This window comes from Danio rerio, chromosome 4 (assembly GCF_049306965.1).
Source record: "Danio rerio strain Tuebingen ecotype United States chromosome 4, GRCz12tu, whole genome shotgun sequence".
NCBI classification, from domain to species: Eukaryota; Metazoa; Chordata; class Actinopteri; order Cypriniformes; family Danionidae; genus Danio; species Danio rerio.
The window spans coordinates 61,261,491-61,282,035 of NC_133179.1; the positions used below are offsets into that span (position 1 = coordinate 61,261,491).

The 20,545-nt window shown below is 33.7% G+C and overlaps 2 protein-coding genes and 1 long non-coding RNA gene across 7 annotated transcripts in view; 1 reads left to right on the top strand and 2 right to left on the bottom strand.

Moving 5' to 3' along the window:
• The window catches only part of LOC110439513 (protein NLRC3-like), a 32,100-nt gene extending 29,522 nt beyond the window's left edge, over positions 1-2,578 (bottom strand). For 3 of the 6 annotated variants that reach the window (XM_073948199.1, XM_073948204.1, XM_073948201.1), the window contains exons 1-2: positions 2,492-2,557; positions 238-332 (exon numbers count right to left, since the gene is read on the bottom strand). In XM_073948199.1, the coding sequence (XP_073804300.1) occupies positions 238-287 (50 nt within the window). In that variant the 5' untranslated portion in view covers positions 288-332; positions 2,492-2,557. Of the gene's footprint in view, positions 1-237; positions 2,221-2,319 lie in introns of all 6 variants that reach the window. The other 3 variants (XM_073948200.1, XM_073948203.1, XM_073948202.1) reach the window with 2 other exon arrangements.
• Positions 1-20,545, top strand: part of si:dkey-26m3.3 — a 167,516-nt gene that overhangs the window by 111,680 nt on the left and 35,291 nt on the right.
• Positions 2,770-11,683, bottom strand: LOC137491067 (uncharacterized). The gene is made up of 4 exons (XR_011011065.2): positions 11,626-11,683; positions 10,488-10,597; positions 10,155-10,385; positions 2,770-4,503 (listed from the first exon to the last, which is right to left on the bottom strand). It is a non-coding gene; the product is annotated as an uncharacterized lncRNA (long non-coding RNA).

Genomic DNA, 20,545 nt, shown 5'->3' on the forward strand with positions numbered 1-20,545 from the left:
GGAAGATGTCGCACGACTTCCATTTTGCAAACACGTAGACAATCCATTGTTTAAAACACCAGGTAAGAAGTGATATATATATATATATATATATATATATATATATATATATATATATATATATATATATATTCTGACATAAAATATATTTTATATATTAAATCCACAACTAATAGAGAGTAAATATAATATCTTGTAAAAAATAATCATATGAAATGTATTGTGTAGACGAAATACCTCCATGATGCAAACAAATCCAGATCTCCAGAAGTGTGCGTGTCCTCCATGATGGATCTGAAAAGTTTGATCTCCAGCAGAAACTCTAGAGGAAACTGATGAACAATCACAGATCTCCAGTCATTGATCAGCCTTCAAAATTCAGCTAAATGCAGGAATAGATCAGCAGCTGAGACACATCATGAGTAAACAAACAAAATAATCACAGCCATCATCCGTTTGATTAGGATTAAATTATAATTATACATACAGATTCACATAAACCTTATGCCAAGTTCAGACTGTATGATTTTAGCCCCGATTCTGACTTGCCGACAGGTTTGGAGAAATCGCAGACAAATGCCTGAAATCACAGGCAAATCAGTACTTGTGCACGCAAGTAATGCCTAGTTCAGACTGCGTGATTTTAGCCCCGATTTTGGCTCGCCGACAGGTTTTAAGAAATCGCCGACAAATGCCTGAAATCACAGGCAAATCAGTGCTCGTGCACGTGAGTGACAATCACACAGTATGAACTTTCAAAGACGCGATCTGAGAGAATCGCAAATGAGTCGCCGATGCCTGTGAGATATTTGGCATGCTAAATACCTAGAGCTGTCGGCGATTCAAATCATGCCGTGTGAATTGAGTTTTGACTGAAATTAATATTAGCGATCGCCTACAGCCAATGAGAGAGCAGCATTCACTTGTGTGTGCGTGTGTGTATACCTGCTGCAGGCCAGCGGGAGAAGTTAAAAGCGCTCTTTTTCGGTTTATTTGGACCCACGAAATGGAGGGGAAACTAGAGGAGGTTTGACAGGACTCAGGAGCAACCGTGTCTGTTTGACGTTTCATACAGAAAGAAAGTAGTTTATCATCAACGTTGAGGAGAAATGGCTAATTCCCTTTAAACCCAGGTGAGCAAACATGGACATGTTCAACCCCATTAAAGGCTTCTTTCTCATTATGTAGTTAATAACAAAAGATATACTACATGTTTTTGGCTGTGAGACGTAGTTTGGATGGAGTTGTCGGAGTTGTCATTGTGAAATGAGTTTTGACTGAAAATTACATCAGAGAGAAGTTAAATGCGCTCATTTTCAGTTTATTTGGACCCAAGAATTGTAGGAAAAACGAATGTAAATTTGGCAGGAGCACCTGTGTCTGTTTGACGTGTCATGTGAGCAATATTACAATCTGGTCAAAAAATAAATAAAAAATTGAGGATAAATTGCTAATTCCCCTCAAATCCAGGTGAACAAATATGTATATTTTCTACTCTATTATGCTTTTACTTGTTATGTAGTTAATAAACAAATATATACTACGTGTTTTTGGTTGTTTCGGTTAAAACAAAGTTGTCTGTGATACAGTGTGAAAGCCCCTGTCCATATGGCTGTGTAAACAAAGCAGCAACAAAACGCTAGCCCAGACTGTCATGCAGTGTGAAAACAATAGAGGTAAAGTTGGTTTTATATTTGCACATTCGGACTTTGCCCTTAATAATATAATTTCATGAAATAATTATTTGGAAACTCTAAACAGTGAAATCATATTAGCCGCCAATGACTATCAAAGTACAACATTATTCACAGTCAAATAATCAGTGTAATGTTGTTTTCAAGTCATACTTGCATGCTAAATCCGATCGAATATTCAAAGTAACATGGTAAACAATATAGAGACTTCTAAATAAACAAATGTGCGAATATAAAACTAACTTTACCAAAACATCGGTGACACGACTACTTTGAAAATCATGCAGTGAACTCAGCAATACAGGTTCTGTCAGGACATTAAAGATATAAAGCTATTCAGTGTAGGTAAATGATGGATTCAACAAGCTTTTTCACTTTCGTTTCTGAAGGGTTATGTTGTGGCGAAAATTGTGACCAGGGGGCGCTGTTCCGTGAAATACTCTCTCGGGAACGCCCAGGTCGCTCATGCACGCGATCGTTAACGCGCACTCGCGCAGACATTACAAGTGATCAACGTCGAGCAGTGCTGTAAAGCATGTTAAAAAGCTGGATTCAGCAAACATGTTCATATTGAAAAACATATGAAATATATTGGAGAACTTTGATTTACTGAACTATGACTCACAGATTTCATCTTAATGGTCACACCCTATACAGTCTACGGTCACACGAGTTCAGTAAAAACATCCGTCACAAACACTCAGAACAGAGTAGATAAGGACATGCAGGGGCCCAAAGGACATGCGGGATTTACATTCAATCAAATGACATGCAAAGGGTTACATGCGTGACTTTACCTAAAGCAGTATTAACTGCTGGATGTGGAGAAGAAAGTTTAGACGCTACGCACCTCTTCTTCTTCTGGCTGTGCGTAGAGTCAGAGTGCAGAGTAAAACTGCACACCGCCACCTGCTGTATTGGAGAAAGTAACATCAGTCCTTCAATGTGGATTTCCCTGAATATAAAATGACTGCTTTCACTGCCTTCTCAAATTACCTAAGGTATTTCAGTTCCTACATAATGTAAGGATACATTCATTGAGTTTATTCTGTTCTTGTGTTTTCTTCATTTTTTTCTGCAGGAACCTGCTGGTATCCTGTAGGAATTATGAAATCCTGTAGGACAAAATGACAATATGTGCAGGCAACTCTACAGGTTTTAGAATCATGCAGTACTTTTTACAGGAATCCTGAAGGATCTATTTTTCCCCCTGCAGGACAGCTGCAGTACTGCAGGAATTATAAAATCCTGTAGGACACATTGACGATATGTGCAGGAATTTCTTACAGGTTTCACAGTGGATCCAAGCAAGTGACAAATCCTGCAGGATTTTATAATTCCTGCAGGAGTTATTTGCTGTAATTGGAATGAAAGAAAGAAATTCTGTCACTTGCTGTTAGCAATACAGTATGAGTTCTAAAAGATAAACAAAACAACAAACATACAAAAACTTAATAAATACAGAAATAAATAAAAGTATATGAATACATTATAGACAATTATAGAAATCAACCATTACACCATTTAAATTATGCATTTGCATTTTACTTTTTATTTCTATACTTTTTTTGTATCATTTTTTAAAATGTCAATCCAGCTATCTATTTTAATTCAACTCCTATCTGTTTCGTTGGATGCAAAAAACAAAAACAAAAAAACTGCAAGACTGGTCCTTGAGGTAGACTCATGTTGAACGTATGTCTGTGCATTTCATGAGTTCAACAAGGTCTATCCCTTCTTCTTTTAAAATGTTTGTTGCTGTTATCCCTGATTCTCTGTCTTTTTGACATAAGCAAGCTATTTTATTCTGTGTCCATTGCCTTTTTGTGGCAGCTAGAACTGGTGCCTCTTTTTTAAGTACACTTTTTACTCAATTTTTATCCTTTAAAAAGAAGCAGCTTAGTGTTATTGTTAGTGCGATTGGTAAACATAATGTGTTTTCTGTAATGTTAGAGTAAATTGAATTAGTAAATTAATATGAACATTTCTTAAACATTTTAAATAAAATGCAAACTTGAAATAAGATTATACATTGCTGCCAATAACGTATAGGTCTATTTTATACACGTATAATAATTACAATATTTTAAGTTAATATGACTAATGTAGTATTTGACAAAATGGATTTGTGTAGACACAAAACAAACAGTTGTGGCTACAATAAACTATTTTCCTTTCATAGCTATTTCCTCTCTTAATAATTGTGAGATTATTATTATTATTTATTATTATTACATTTCTTGCCATTTTATAAGTTTTAAAAGCACTTTAAATGTACCTCAGGAAAGTCTCTTCTCCCCCGAACCCCTTACCCACCCAGCAATAGTTCGTCGAAAAGACGTCGAAAAGACGACATTGTCAGACGTCCAAACAACGTGGAAAACAGGTGGGAAAGTGAAAGACGAAACTACGTCTTTTTAACGTCGTCGAAAAGACGTAATTGTAAGACGTCCAAACAACGTGGAAAACAGGTGGGAAAGTGAAAGGTGAAAAGACGTCTTTTTCATGTCGTCGAAAATACGTCAATTTTAAGTCGAAATTTGGTTGTGAGAAATACCTTTATAAACGTTTTAGAAAATTCACATGATTCAGAAATTTCAACATTTTGTTGAAAAAAAATATTATTTATTAGCCTAATATTTGCAGACAAAAGTAATGACAAAACATGTATTGGTCAATTTAACATTAACAACAACAAAAGCATCAGATAGTGTTTTCAGCTCTGCGTCTGCCACCGCCAGTCCGTACAGGTGATCTCTCACGGCCCTGTAAATTCCGTGGTTGTTGTGTCGCAGTTTGGCTGCACCTGCTATAACAAAGAAAAACTCTGTTTTAGTTGATATAATGCACATCCTTATGTGTTATTTTAAGAAAATTAATGTGACATTCAAATAATAAATGCTATTTTGACTGCATGATACACACGTTTTTGTTTAAGGACACATTTCAGTTAATTTAACCATACTTTTTATTGTATTATTATTTATTTTTAAGAAATGGAAAGAGATGGCAAAATACACACATCCTACTCAAGAAAAAGTGATACTGATGCCTAAAACAATTCTGGTAAAAGTTGAAGTAGCCTACTGACTGCACTTTTGTAGTCAAATATGGCCTCAAACACGTAATAAAAAAAAGTTTCTATTACTACCTGTTTTTCATGCAGGTAACTAGACTCACATCCAGGCCCGGCGCCAGGAATCAGAACTGAGGGGGCAATTTTAATCCATAGGGGGGCACTAGACCTGGTGGCTGATTTTGGTCTCTCTTGTTCCTTTCATTTAGGCTATTTATTCACATTTATTATTACTTTACTTTGTTACTGACCTAAGGCAGTATTATACGTTTTAATAGTAATATTAATATGCACATTGTCGCTATTACTGATTTTATTAATGATGGTAATGCAACGATACCGCTTATTAATGCAGACGGATCATGGCTTCAGTGCCAAACGAGTGCTTTAAATCATATTTTTTTCTCCTTATTTATTTCAATTTTATTTCAAATAGCAGGCATATGAATGTTTAAAGTTTAAGGTAAAGACGTCAAATTATGCCCACACATGCAAGCTGACCCACGATCAGACTATTCGTATAACCGGTAAATAAATATAAATCAGCTTAACCGAGTCATCCCGCTTTGCGGAGCCTATTATCCAACCAACATCAGTGTTAGGAAAAAGCTAAATGTTACCCTAATGTCATTCAAAACAATTACTTCGTTACATTTTAAGGCATTAGTGTAGCCAGAAAAATACCTAAAAAATATGCCTAAATTCAGTTATTACCGTGAAAATTTGTTTGGCACGGATAACAGGGAACTTAATAGGCTATAAAACTTTTTTCATCATTTTAAATCTAAAAATAAAGATTTATCTTAGGCTATCGTAAGTGTATTTTTTTTTTCGTGATATTGTCTGCTTGTCATTTGTAAACCATCATTAACCATTAGGTTACTAGGCCTACCCGTCATTTTATTTATTAATTTATAATAAATTAACATTTTTAGTTATTTAAATTTTAATAACTTGTTTTCAGGTTATTTTTATTTTAGGGCCATGAGCTACAAGTCAAAACAAATTCGATATGCTGTAATATATTTAATGTTGTTTAATTTTGCATAAGCAAATAGCAGTATAGCCTTAATTACACATTTTTAAAAGATTGTGAGAGGTTTCTCGGTTGATCCGCTGTAATTGCACTTAAACACTATATACCTATTCCATTTATAACACTGCAAACTTGACTTCGCAGGCTGGTCATCTTTAAATGCAAAAGGCATTTATTATACCTAGACTGCTGCTGCATATGGGATGTTTCTCTACACAACTGTAAAAGTGCGCTTTTTAGCAATGTCAAAATGAAAGCAAACATTCAAAGGGCTATGCGTTGTCAATTTTAGCTTAATTGTAATCATAGTAATAATAATATTAATGAATAAATTAAAATATTATTTATAGTGTAGCCTACTGTGGGACTGTGCAGTGAACTATTTATTTTTATTAAAACATTTTATTAGGCTACATCTTCCCGAACAACTAATGTGAAAATGACTGGCAGTTGAGTCTCTGCTAAAATTTATTTAACAGCAAATTTCTTCTGCGTTTCTTCCTTTTAGAGCTCAAGAGAGTTGTGTAAAGATTTAGTTGACCAAAACATGTAATTAATTAAGCTGATCATCTCATGTCACCCACTTTTCTCCCTTGTGAGTTGAGTGCGCCTCCATCGCCGTGTCCACGTTTTATTTTCGGGCGCACCTGACCTGACGCGGGGACCGGATCTCTGGACTATAGGACTAGCTTTAATCTCACAATTTTCATAATTTAATTGCTATATATATATATATCATATATTTTAAAATATTTAAATGTGTGTTCTAAAGGTTGGAACGACGGGAGAGTTTGTAATTAATGACAGAAATAATTTTAAGTTTTTACTTATCCCCCTATGCCCTATTCATTTAGAACAATATAACATTCAAACATTGAATGATTAAAAATAAAAAAGCATTAAGATCATCTCTCTATGGTGTAATTTGCTTTTTACCTATTTTTACAGTTTAGTTTTAGCAGCCCCTTTATCATGTTTACAGTTGTGCTCCCTTTGCAGCGCACTTTAAAAACACTGATGTCATTTTGAACACAGCCTTAAGTTAAAGCTATAGGTGACCTATTATTTAAAAGCGGAATTTATGTTACATCTCCAAAGCTTGTGAAAACAAAAAGCATACGTGAATTCTTTTGATTTATATAGGTTATTTATTAAATATCTGTATGACACGGGCCTGCCGGTTAGAACTTTCTGCTCTGGTTTACAAGTGTCAAATTGTAAAAGTAGACTTTTCAAAAAATAAATAAACAATACCCTACTTATTATTATTATTATTAATAATAGTAATAATAATAATAATAATAACAACAACAACAACAACAAGAATCTCCATCATCATCATTAATAGTATTATTTAAAAATTTTAATTTCTAATACACAAAAATAAAAATAATAGTTATTATCATCATGATCATTATTATTATTATTATTATTAAATTATTATTTTTAATTTCCTAATATATAATAAATATTAAATTTCATTTTATAATAAATCGCCTAGTATTTATTTATTCATATGATTTATTTGCAGAATCTGGGGGCAACACAACTAATTTATACATGCACCTTTAACGCACCTACTTGATGTTTAACTCTGGGTGGGTCGCAGGTAGATAAGATCAATAGCCATAAATCAGCAATGCATACTCTCATTTTAAAAATCACGTGACCAGCATCTTACAATTTTAAATAATAAATAATCTTATTTATTAAAACGAGTGATGAAGCAATGCAGCGCCATTAATAAGCCTGCAGAGAAACAAAGCAACCATTGCGGCATCCGCAGTGATTACTTTTTCCGAAGTTCAGCTCTTCTTTTTTGCACTTGTTTATTATGCGTTTATTGTTAAAAAATCAATAATGAATAGGCCGACAAGAGTGTATTCTGTGTGTGTGCGTATGTTATCACTGAACAGAGTTGCTTTGTCTGTCTGGCAATATTTCGGCTTTTAATGGAATGAAAAGTTAATTTAGATGAGCCAGTATTTTTTTAAAAATGCAGTAAAGTAACTTTGACATGAGGCCACACATCGAATCTGGGGTCTGATCTCATCTCGTTCTCTCTCACTGTCATCCAGACACTTGATACAGACGCCACACAGTCCCAAAACGGTACCAGCTGACAGGTAGAGTAGCTGAAGCCTTTGCGAAATCTGTCAAAATACAGCGCTTAAATTAACAGGCATATGTCTTTGAGCCAAAAAAAGTCTTTCTGTAGGATATGTAAAAACGCAAGAGCCAGTGTAGAAGTTGTGTCGCATAATAATTATATTTATTCTAATAAAATGAAAACCAAAATAAACAATTCATTGCATTTTTTGTTTGATAAAAATATACAGAAACGAAAAAAAATCAAAGGGTGGCTAGTTTTTATTAATGTGTTTTAATATTAATAAAAATATGCTCAGCCTATTTAAGCTTAATGGTTACACCGCCAATAAATGTCTCACTGTCATTTAAAACATGCAATTCATAACACACCAGCAGGGCTGCGTTTCTCAATCAACTCACCACTGCACTATCATACGATGCATTGTTTGGGGAAAGAACTATGTAGTGACGAATGTTTCCCAAAATTCTCTGTCACTTACCCATCTCTTGAACCACGTTAGTTATAGCGTAAAAGGCCCATATGTTTTAAACGGGGAGAAACTACTTTTTTAAAGAAGAACCTCATCATTTATTTGTGCAAATAATATTGTTTTACAAGCACGCATTTAAAATAAAATACTAAAAATATTAGTTTTGCCAAAAACATGCACTCGCTTTCCATATTAACTGACATATATATTAATGCCACATATAGATCCAATGTTTCCTTTACTAACAATATTGAGAATGTGACATATACTAAATCAAATCACTTACAAAAGCTAACACGTATTCTATATTCATATATTAATCATATGAATAAATGAATAATGAGGCTATTTATTATAAAATGTATTTTTATTATATATTAGTAAATAAAAAAAATCCTAATTTAATCCTAATATTAATAATACCAATGATGATCATGATGAGGATGATGATGTCTGAAAGATAACATTATTAGCGTGAAAAACAAATTATATATATATATATATATATATATATATATATATATATATATATATATATATATATATATATTAGCAATAAACTGTAGTATGGTTCAAAAACATATTTTTACTATAGTTTTTTCATGCGAGTAGCTTACAGTTGTTACGTCAATGGCAGAAAATATATTTCTGTTCAGTAGAAAACTTATTTCTCCTTTGTATTATAGTATCAATTAAAAAAATGCAGATTTCCTTTATGTCTCACATTCATATTTTTTATTTCCTGCTCTCCATCTTAATTTTATGAGTCACCAGAATCTCTTGATTACACCCAAAGTTCTGCTGATAAATTTTTTTTTTTGCAAGCATTCACTTTAATAAGTCAATAACAGATTATTAATATCTAATTAAAGATCATTTCACCAAGCTCATACCACAGTGCTAAAAAACATGATGCTTTTGATTTATACAACTAACAATCTCCCTAATAGAGCATGTGCTGGCTACTGACAATTTGTAAAGGTAAAAAATAAGTACTGTTCAGTGACACTCTTTTTACTAATACGGTTCAAGTATAATTGAATAAGACTCCCAATTTATGAATAGTTAACTGGTAACCTGGAACCTTCAACCTTCATTAAAATCTAAATTGTTAAAAAAGTTATATTACTGAATAAAAAAAAGTTAATATATGGACAACTAGTATACATTTGTCTTCTTTTGATACACAATTTTAAACATGTGGTTAAAAACTTATCTTAATTAATGGCTAAAAATTATCTTATATTTTTTTGGTAGGCCAGAGAAAAAGTTGGCAGGACAAGTAAAAATCTAATTCTCATTCTCATTAAAATTCAAATGTGCATGGTTTTAAGACAATTACTTTGGATTATATATATATATATATATATATATATATATATATATATATATATATAATGTTTATAATGTAGTTAAAACTTTCTTTTACAACCCGCAAAGTACCGCATAAGTACAGTGAAATTACCGTGTACTTTTCTGTACGTATTGTATAAGTATAATGAACGTATGTGTAGGTATGTGTAGGTAAGGGAACAAACTGTAATGCTTGGGTAATAAGGGGGTAACAACCAGATATTCAGCATGAAATCTACCGCGTAAGTATGTGAAATAACGGTGTACTTTTCTGTACATAAAATTAACGTTTGCGTAGGTACACTATATGTACAGAAAAGCACGCCGTTACTTCACTGTACTTACGCGGTACTTTGCGGATTGTAAAAGAAAGCGTTACCGTCATGGGTGCTGTAGTTTTACTACAGTAATACCTTCAGATTCTGCGCTGCAGTGGCGCCTCACAGCAAGAAGGTCGTTGGTTCGAGCATTGGCTGGGTCATTTGGCGTCTCTGTGTGGAGTTTGCGTGGGTTTCCTCCAGGTGCTCCGGTTTCCCCCACTGTCCAAAGATATGCGGTACAAGTAAATTGGGTAGGCTAAAATTGTCCGTAGTGAATGAGTGTGGATGTTTCCCAGAGATGGATTGAGGCTGGAAGGGCATCTGCTGCATAAAAACGTGCTGGATAAGTTAGCGGTTCATTCCGCTGTGGTGACCCCAGATTAATAAAGGCACTAAGCCGAAAAGAAAATATGAATGAATGAATACCTTCAGAGAACATAGTAGTCAGTGATCAACATAAGCAGAGTGTGGTGTAGTCAGAACTGGAACAGAAGTCTAAGCGCACACGATGTTTTCAATTGGAGATTCCAGCGAAACTGCCATTAAAAAGTTATAAGAAAAATAACATGTTAATCAGTATGACATCTCACCTGGTATCTACTATTACAAAGTACAATTCCATTAATATGAATGTCCAATCCACAGTATCTGTACCATAAACTAGCCACAATTTTGACTCCTCACTCAGTATATTAAGTTGCATGGTATTTTGTGAGAAATCCAATGATCTTGTTTGGATTGCATTTCCTTGTGAAATTATAAAATGCTTCATGATATAATAAAAAAAAATTAATGCGTTTACAAACATTTTTAAAGATACTTTTATGAGTAAACTGCATTAACGTGAATCGAAAGAGAAGGATGTAGACAAAATAATTTTTAATAAACAGGAAAAAAAACTTACACCAGAACATAGCACAGCAATCAGAAAAAAACAGACAAGCATGGTTTGTTAACAAAGGAAATCAGAAAAGAATGAAACCACAAAGAATTAACTTGACTAGCGATAGGGTAACGTTAGACAACTTATGAAATAGCAAAGCTTCCCCATTGAATGCTGCTAGCTTCTCTGGCGAGGAGACCATCACTTAATTTACAAACAGAGCAACAAAACCGTGAACCGACAGCGATTCACTTTGTTAGGATTATTACATGTTAAATGTTAGCTCGATGATAAGCACCATTAATGCTATTTGCGAAGTGCTTAATTCTTATAACGTTAAGTTAGCCTTTAACGTTATAGCCGGAGCAATATTTTATGCTCATTCCAAGTCGATTTAACAGATCATCTTATATTTTTACACAGGTTAGAAAGCAATGAAGACATAAAATTAAGTAATTTTGCTGAAATCGCAAAATAAATAACCAAAACAGCTATTATTCATTAGCTGCTGTCAATGACCTCGTCACTACAGGGCGACATAAAAACGTATAAAGTGGTTAAGTGTTCATTAAAAAAATATTATAATGTAAAACGTTACACATCTAAAGTTCAATTCAACATAAATTATAAGTAAAACGACAAATAAAACATGTGAAACGTCGAATATCGTAACTTACTTACCTTTGATTACCGTTCCGCCCGTTGCTTGTGTCCATTATTTAATTCAAATGATGAGCCCGCGCACGCACGTCACGCTGACTCGCGCAGAAGAGTTCCTGGCTGTGTTCTATTGCCACTTATCCTCCCTACGGTCTATTCATTTAGAACATTCTAACATTCAAAGTTGGAATTATTGAATATAAAAAAGCATTAAGATCATCTTTCTTGGGTGTAATTTGCTTTCAAACTATTTTTACAACTCAGTTTTAGCGATCTTCATGTTTACAATTGTGCTCCCTTTGCAGTACACTTTAAAAACACTGATGTCATTTTGAACACAGCCTCATGGCGAAAGCTATAGGTGACCTTTTATTAAAAAGCGGAATTTATGTTACATCTCCAAAGCTTGTGAAAACAAAAAGCATACGTTAATTCTTTTAATTTATTGTAAGTTATTTATTAAGTATGTACTGTATATGAAATGGGCCTGCCGGTTAGAACTTTCTGCAGTGGTTTACATGTATGAAATTGTAAAAATAGACTTTAAAAAAATCCTAATAATAACAAATACAACAACAACAACAACAATATTATCATTGTTATTATTATTATTATTAATATTATTATTATTATTAACAATAATAATGATAATATAAAAATAATAATAATCATAATTATTTATATTATTATTATTATCATATTATTATTATTATCAAAGTATGATTTTTTTCATTTCTAAAAAATAATAAATATTACATTTCATTTTATAATAAATAGCCTCATTATTTATTTATTTATTTATATTATTTGTACGATATTAGAATATAAATAGAATATATAGAATATATAGAATTATAATTATTTTTTTATTTAAAAAAATATATATGCATATAACTATAATACTGCTAATAAAAATCACATATTGGACAATTAAAAAAATATTTTAATCCTGATTTCAGTGTCAAGTGATCTTAGCATTTATAGCAAGTAGAATGTTTGGCTAAAGAAATTGTAAAATTGTAAATTGTTACTGCCAATTCAGTTACAATCTACACTGTTAAAAATTGTCGCGTTAAAAAACAGTAAAATACTGGCAGCTGCAGTTGCCAGCAATGTACTGTTATTTTACAGTATGTTGCTGTAAAAATACATGGACTACATTGATTTACACAATACTCAAGTGAACTCATTTTGCTCACTGAAAGCAACTGCCTCAACTTGGTCAACTGCTGAATGAGTTTATGAAGTAATGTGCTATATATGCTTAGAAGTATACTTATAATGATAACTTATTTTAGTTAATTAGAAAAGTTCGGTTTAACTCTAATGTCTTATTTTTCACAACAGCACACATACATGTAAATCTGGAATCACCAGAGAGATTCTGACTGCATCAGCAACTAAACAGCCGCTATCTTTAAATAGAGAAACATGCAGAATAACATCAGCAGCTCATTGTTCATCTTTAACTCATACACTGGCTCTACTCTCCTCCACAACGGTGACACACAGAAGAAATTAGCTTCAGGTTTTACAGTAAAATACTGTTTTTTCCTTGATTTAACAGTAATCTACTGGCAGCTGTGGTTGCCAGCAATATACTGTTTTTTTACAGTCTATTTCCGTAGTGTAAATTAACAGTATATTACTGTTAAAATACATTTTTACACTGTGTTTTTACCTCTCACACCTTTAACCCTTTAAACCCCAGAGCATATACTTCAGTTTTAATTGAAGTGTCCACACTACTGAGTGTTCAAGAAACATGGAGCAAAGCTGAAGTAAATTCATTAATTAACTGACTAATTAAATGATAATTGAGGATTAACTGAATACTGAAGGGAAAAAACAAGAACAGAAAATGCAAAACTTTAGTCACAGCTTTATAATGAAATAACCTGAAGAACAACAAATGATTAAATCATTTAAATGATCAGCGGATGATTAAACAACTCTACAAACATCATCACCAGCTACACTTATTACTTAATACATGTATTTTTGTATAACATCTACTAAAGTTCTTCTTAACAAAAAGTGAAAGTTTTACGTCACCATCATGGAGAACAGAGTTTGCTTTAGTTGGGCTCTTAGCCCTGTCATTTTTAACAATTAAATATCTTGGCTGCTGCAATTGTTAAGAACTTTGTTTAAAAAGCTCCTTTGTTGTGGCAAGCCAGCCAAAAACCTAAATAAGATCTGGTGATGTTCATGATGCTATTAAACGGCAGAGTCTGTTCTCATTTAGTATAATAAAATTTACTGCTCCTATTCAATGTTAAATCTATTGTTTTACATTATATGTCTATATATGGTAATGGTTTCTGGAAGTTTTTAAGAATATCTTGGACAATAACACTGCTCTATAGTGTAAATCGCACTCAAAGAGACATCAATAATCAGCATATGAACCTCAATAATGGTGACAACTAACAAAATTAACAGTTTAACTCACAAACAGGCAACTGAAAGTCTAAACATAAACAACAGCAGAATCAAACGCAAATAAAGAAAACTGTTAGACCAATATACAACATTTATTTATACCGCAATGCATGCTGGGATATTTGTACAGTGCCACTCCCAGCATGCATTGCAGCATGAAACATTTGAGATGTTACCATTGTTGAGATACAAGGTCAGATTCATGAGGTCTGAGTGTGTATTTGTCATAACTGAACTGTTTTGTATGTTATTTCTTAACTGTAAAGTAATTATGGAGGTATCTCTTCTTTTTCCACTTCTCATTAATTAAATTAGTACCTGCGACTAAGCATACAATCTATTGCATGAGGCCCTTCTTCCAGATTTATACCAAAACATTTATCAGAACTAATTTCAGACAAATAGATTTCTGTATTTATTGACTTTCCAACTTGATTGCTATAATACAATCATTTTGTTAACTCTTTATTATAGTAATTGGAGAGTCTGAATTAATAAGTTAAAGGGTGAAGAGCCCAACTAAACCAGCCCCTCACTCCATTACGGTGACACAAAAAACACCTTAATTTCTGTTGGATCTCAATGAGAATAGTATGGAAGTCAAATCAGTCAGTAATAAGTGTGTGTCTGCTGTTGTTTGTGGAGTTGTTTAATGATCCTCTGCTGAGACGGAAGCTGTTTTATTTTATTTGATTTTATTTAATTGTAACTCAAGTCACTGTTTGTGTTTCTTGTTTATTTTCTTCAGTAATTGTAATTATTAACAGCAGGTGTTCATCAGTGTCTGGATTCACTCATTAGTGATCATTAACTCTGTCAGGTGAACTATATTAGTTATCTAGTGTATGAAATAGTGAACAAGGACACAAAGTGTGATTTCAAACACAGACTTCAAAACATCGAATCTGAACTCTGTTAGCTCACAGTTTTCTGCAGTTGGTTACTTTCTCGAAAACAAAAATGTTACCCAGAAAGCACTGTTTTTAACAGAATATTACTGTTTTAGTGAAAAAACATTATTTTACCATAGAATCTGACCGTTTTTTAACAGCAATTTTTTACAGTGTATATATATATATATATATATAAATACAGTTGAAGTCAGAATTGTTAGCCCCCCTAAATTATTAGCCACCGTTTATTTTTTTCCCAATTTCTGTTTAACGGAGAGTTAAACATTTTTTCCACACATTTCTAAACATATTAGTTTTAGTAACTCATTTCTAATAACTGATTTATTTTATCTTTGCCATGATGACAGTAAATAATATTTGACTAGATATTTTTAAGACACTTCTATACAGCTTAAAGTGACATTTAAAGGCTTAACTAGGTTAATCAAGTTAACTAGTCAAGTTAAGGTAATTAGGCAAGTTATTTTATAACAATGGTTTGTTCTGAAGACTTAAGGGGCTAATAATTTTGACCTTAAAATGGTTCATAAAAAAAATTTAAACCGCTTTTTATTCTAGCCGAAATAAAACATAAGTCTTTCTCCAAAAGAAAAAATATTATCAGACATACTGTAAAAATGTTCTTGGACATTTTTGGACACGCCTGGTGTACTGGAATGTACAGTATCTGTGCATCTTGATGGTGGTCTTAAGATTTCTGCCATAGTCATTGATGGTGATGGTACTTGTGGTGCTGCCTTGATTTCTGAAATCTTCATACCTGCCTTTTATCCAGCCTCTTTGTTCCAAGTAATTTTTCTTCATCACGATATAGATGTGTCTATACTGTCCCTTGATCAGATACATTTACAAAACAAAACATCACTTTAGTATAGTGCCAGGGCAAAACTCACAGGTTGTAATAGATCAATGACATAATGTTGACAGTATGTGTTTAAAATAATTGCAAACAAACCTGTTCTGTCTTTAGATGTATGACAGGCAATCATCGTCCTCATTTGTCTGCCAGTCAGAAATCACAGTTGCGTGTGGATGTTTGAGTCGAGCTTCCTCATATGCATTAATTATCCTCATATGCATTAATTATAATTATTTATTATAGTCTTTCGCTCAATCCTGTGCTATATAGATATTGTATTAATATCTTATACCCTAAACTATCCCTATTAACGTTTATCCCTAATATATATTCTAAGTTTTTATCTTTCTGTCCATTATTGCTTAAATATTCTGTTAGTTCCCACCTCTCTTGTATATATTTCCTGCATTCAAACATAATATGTTCTACGGTTTCTCTTACTCCACAATGATCACATAAATCATTTTCTGTAACTCCTAGTATTGACATAGTTGATTTTAATCCAGTGTGTCCAAGCCTCAGTCTAGTTAATATAACTTCTTCCTTTCTGTTCCTACCATACACATTTCTTTTTGTCTCTACTATTTTTTTAATTTTATATAGATGTCATCTCTTCTTATCTCTATCCCAGATTCCTTGCCATTCTTTCTTAATATTTTCTTTAATAATAGATTTAATTTCACATTTTCCTAAGGGAACCCTAATATCTAATATATTACTTTTCAATGCTTCCTTTGCCAGTTTATCAGCCATTTCATTTCCATATATTCCTTTATGCGCAGGTATCCAGCAAAACCCTACTGTCCCTCCTTTCTTTTGTATACGGTGTAAAATTGTGAATATTTCATAAATTAAATCTTCTCTGGTTGATCTATAAGTAATTAAAGATGACAATGCTGATGCTGAGTCAGAACACATAACTACCTTCTCAGGGCATATTTCTTCCACCCATGTTAATCCTATTATTATTGCAGTTGTTTCTATAGAATAAATTGACATGAAATGTTTGAAAAACCAAACTTTTTCTTCTTGTGATCTTCGTGCCATGGTGGTTGACAACCAGCTTTTTGGAGCATTACCGCCACCGTCTGGATTGGAGTTTGGATCAGGAGTTTAGTAACGCATGTGTTTATTATGAAACCAACTTCTGCTTTAAAAAAAAAAACAGTCAGCACAGGAGCGTGCTATCTCAAAAATAAGCGAATTTTACATAGTTTTTCTCTAGATGACATGTATAATCTATTTATAAATGATATTTTTTTGTTTGCGTCTAAACATTGCGACCATCCACACTAAATATTCTTTTTTTTTTTTTTTTTTTGCTATCGTACCATGAATATTTTCTCAAATTATCATTAAACGTGGAGCTAACAGATTACTAGATAAAATAAGAACTTAATCGGTTGCCATCAACCGAGTCCTTGCCAGAAACGGCCAGGACTCTTTAGACCAGGGGTCTCAAACTCAATTTACCTGGGGGCCGCAGGAGGCAAAGTCTTGGTGAGGCTGGGCCGCATAAGGGATTTCACAAAAAAAAGTCCTCAAATGTCATTATTAACAGTTTTAATTATTTCTTCTGAACATGAAGTGTCCTGAACATTGATAGAACATTGAGTGAAGATTATGAACAGTTCTTCTGAACATGGCATCTTTTGCCTACTCCTTACTGCCAGAGACTTGACAGCGCTTCTCACAAATCTGAACCACATTTGGCTTTAGAGCGGAAGCAGTTGAGACCCTCAGTATGGCTTGAAGATGATCATCATTAAGTCTAGACCTGTACTTTGACTTATTGAAGTTCAAGGTGGAGAATAACTTCTCACACAAATATGTGCTCCCAAAAAGGCCAAGTCCTAGGGAAAAAAGTGGGGGAACTCACTCAAAACTTCCATTCCCTCACCTAAAAAAAAGGCGTATATATGTATAAATAAAACACCCCCACCCCACTCCAGTCACATCAGTCTGTACCAGTCTGTATCTACCTATAATATATATAAGACAGGGCTCGAAATTAACTTTTTTACTTAGTAGCACCGGTGCTCCCAACTTCAAATATTTAGGAGCACCAAAATAAATTTAGTAGCACCAGAAAAAATTTAGGAGCACCCACCAAAAATGATTGAGCACCGCTGCAAATTGCTTTTTAAGGGATTTATTGTATTTTAAAACAACATCAATAGGACTGACAAAAACCAGAAACAACTATCTAACTAATGCTTTGAAGACATTGATATTTGTGTGCAATAATTCCAAAATGAATGTCTAATAATTATAGAATATTAATGATGATGAAAATGACAATAATAGTAAAAATGAATTACATTTCTCATTTTGATACTCCCTTGAATGTGCATGAATGTAGGTTATCTGCTATAAAAAGTCTGTTACTTTATGAAAAATAATTGTATAGTTTGCATCAAACAAAAATGAAGCATTGCAGTAAGAAATATTTATTTTGTACTGCTGTTTTTATATGCATGTCAATTTAATAAATAATATTTCTGCTACAAAACAAACAAAAGATTATAATAAATCATTCAATTCATTGATGAAAGCTGCAAAACAGTCATCAGTAAATAAATAAAAAATAAAAATAATATACACCTCAAAAAAGAATAGACAAAAGAAAGTAAGTAAAGTCTCACTTCTATCACTCTTTAAAATATTTGGTTTCAGTTTGTGTCAATTTAAAGGTTCAGTCTGAGCTGATCTTCATTTTTCTGTGTTAGTGGAAAAGCTGGCGAGTCAGCTGACCCAATTTATGAGCAGGCAGCGCAAGATTCTTGCGATGACCACCGGCGGAATACCGCTGTTTGTTATGAGACGCAGTTTCAGTGTAAACTTAGTAAAGGCGAGCTCCTTTGGCGATGATATGTACAGAATTAGATTTGACTTTTAGCGGACATTTGGGCTGATTGCAGTGAATGCAACGGCTTACCTAGGTTCTTCCCGTCCGTCACAGCGTCTAACAAAGGGGCGGGGTGCGTGGTGACGTCACCGGCATCCCCGCTCCTTTGTTTACACGGCGGGCGGGGAATGCCAGTGACCGCTGTGTACAGATAGAATCAGCGGAGCGGGAAGCGCTCTCTCTCCCCGCTCCGCTGATTCTGTCAGTGTACAGCGGTCGGCGCGGGCCACAAAATATTGCACTGAGGGCCGCAAATGGCCCGCGGGCCGCGAGTTTGAGACCCCTGCTTTAGACAGACCCGGATATGGTTGACCGGAATCGGGCCAGTGCTTTACAGCCGCATCACAACCGCATGTGCGCGAGCGAGCTGATGCCGAGTCGGAGCCGGAGGGCTATCTGGGTTTGTTTTCAAGCAAAAATGGAAAGGAAAAACTTACTTTTTATTCTACTTGCTTCATGCTTAGTTCGTTATTTTTCCAGCGTGACACGCAAGGCGTCGAGTCTCCGTTTAAAAAAAGGAACACTAAATCAGTGTACATTAACCCGCCTTAAAATCTTTCAAAATTATACGCACTAGCTGACGGCAAACGTAAAAGAAATGCTGTTAACGGTATACATGTAAGGATACGAATTCATTCTCCACATGCCCGATCAGAATCCCTTACAGATATCGTGTACCATGTGTAAAATGCTCAATAGCACATAATTTGCGACGTTAAATAATAAATTGGATTGCATTGGTTGATTCAATCACATTTAAAATAAGTTTCAACAACATACCCATACCATTTATGCACAAACGAACATTTTAAGCATGTGTAAAGATAGGAAAGCTGTCTAAAACTAAATTTATGAGTGACATTTTATGACGCATTCGCAGTAACGTTACAGGCAGAAAGCGTAACGTTACACTACTCTGCAATACTCTCTTTGTTCAAATAAAATGACTAAGTTATAATTTCGATAAAACGTACAAAACAACTCACCTGTTTTGGCATTAAATGAGCGGAAAACTTGCTGCTGCCATCGCTCCGCTTCGTGTTGATGACTCACGAGGGGGTCCTGTATGTAAAATATACACTGAAGTGGTGTAGAATCCTGCGCCAAAAATCATTTAAAATGATTTGTGACATTAAGGTTTTACAAAAGTATTTAGGACAATTTGTGTAATTAACAAGTAGCCCAGGCGTATATATAACATTACAAATAAAAAAAACTTAAGTTTGTGCTATTAAATAAGGAAAATGACGTACCTCAACACCTGATGGCTTTGTGTGGCTGATGCTGTAATGATTCACGGGTATAGTTCCACAATCCCTGATTTTAAAGTTGCTAAACCGGCTTCTTAATTCTAAAATGTAAAAATTCCGACTCGCGTGTCTTTCATTTGCTTTTATGTCAAGTTTCCGGCAGGAAACTATCCAGCAGGAGCAGCCATTATTGAAAAGTTTATCGTCAAATGCGGACCGTATTGACTCAGTCACCTCAAGTTCCCGTATGTGCAATTAACACCAATGAGGAGTATGGAAAGGCAACACCAATAATACACACTTTTTACAATTTAACCCACAATTTAAGTCACAATTTAACCCACATCAGCGTTAAAAACAGTATATGTACACTTAGATTTTAACACTAAAACACTACATGAGCTTACACCAGAAATGCAACACCTTAAAATTTGCTTTGTAGAATAATTGTATGGGCTGTATGTAATGTATTATAAAATGCACATTTTCTAAAGCCAAACATTCATATAGTTCCACAGTGCAGACTCATTTAAAAACAGCTTTAATAAAAAGTCACTGGATCAAA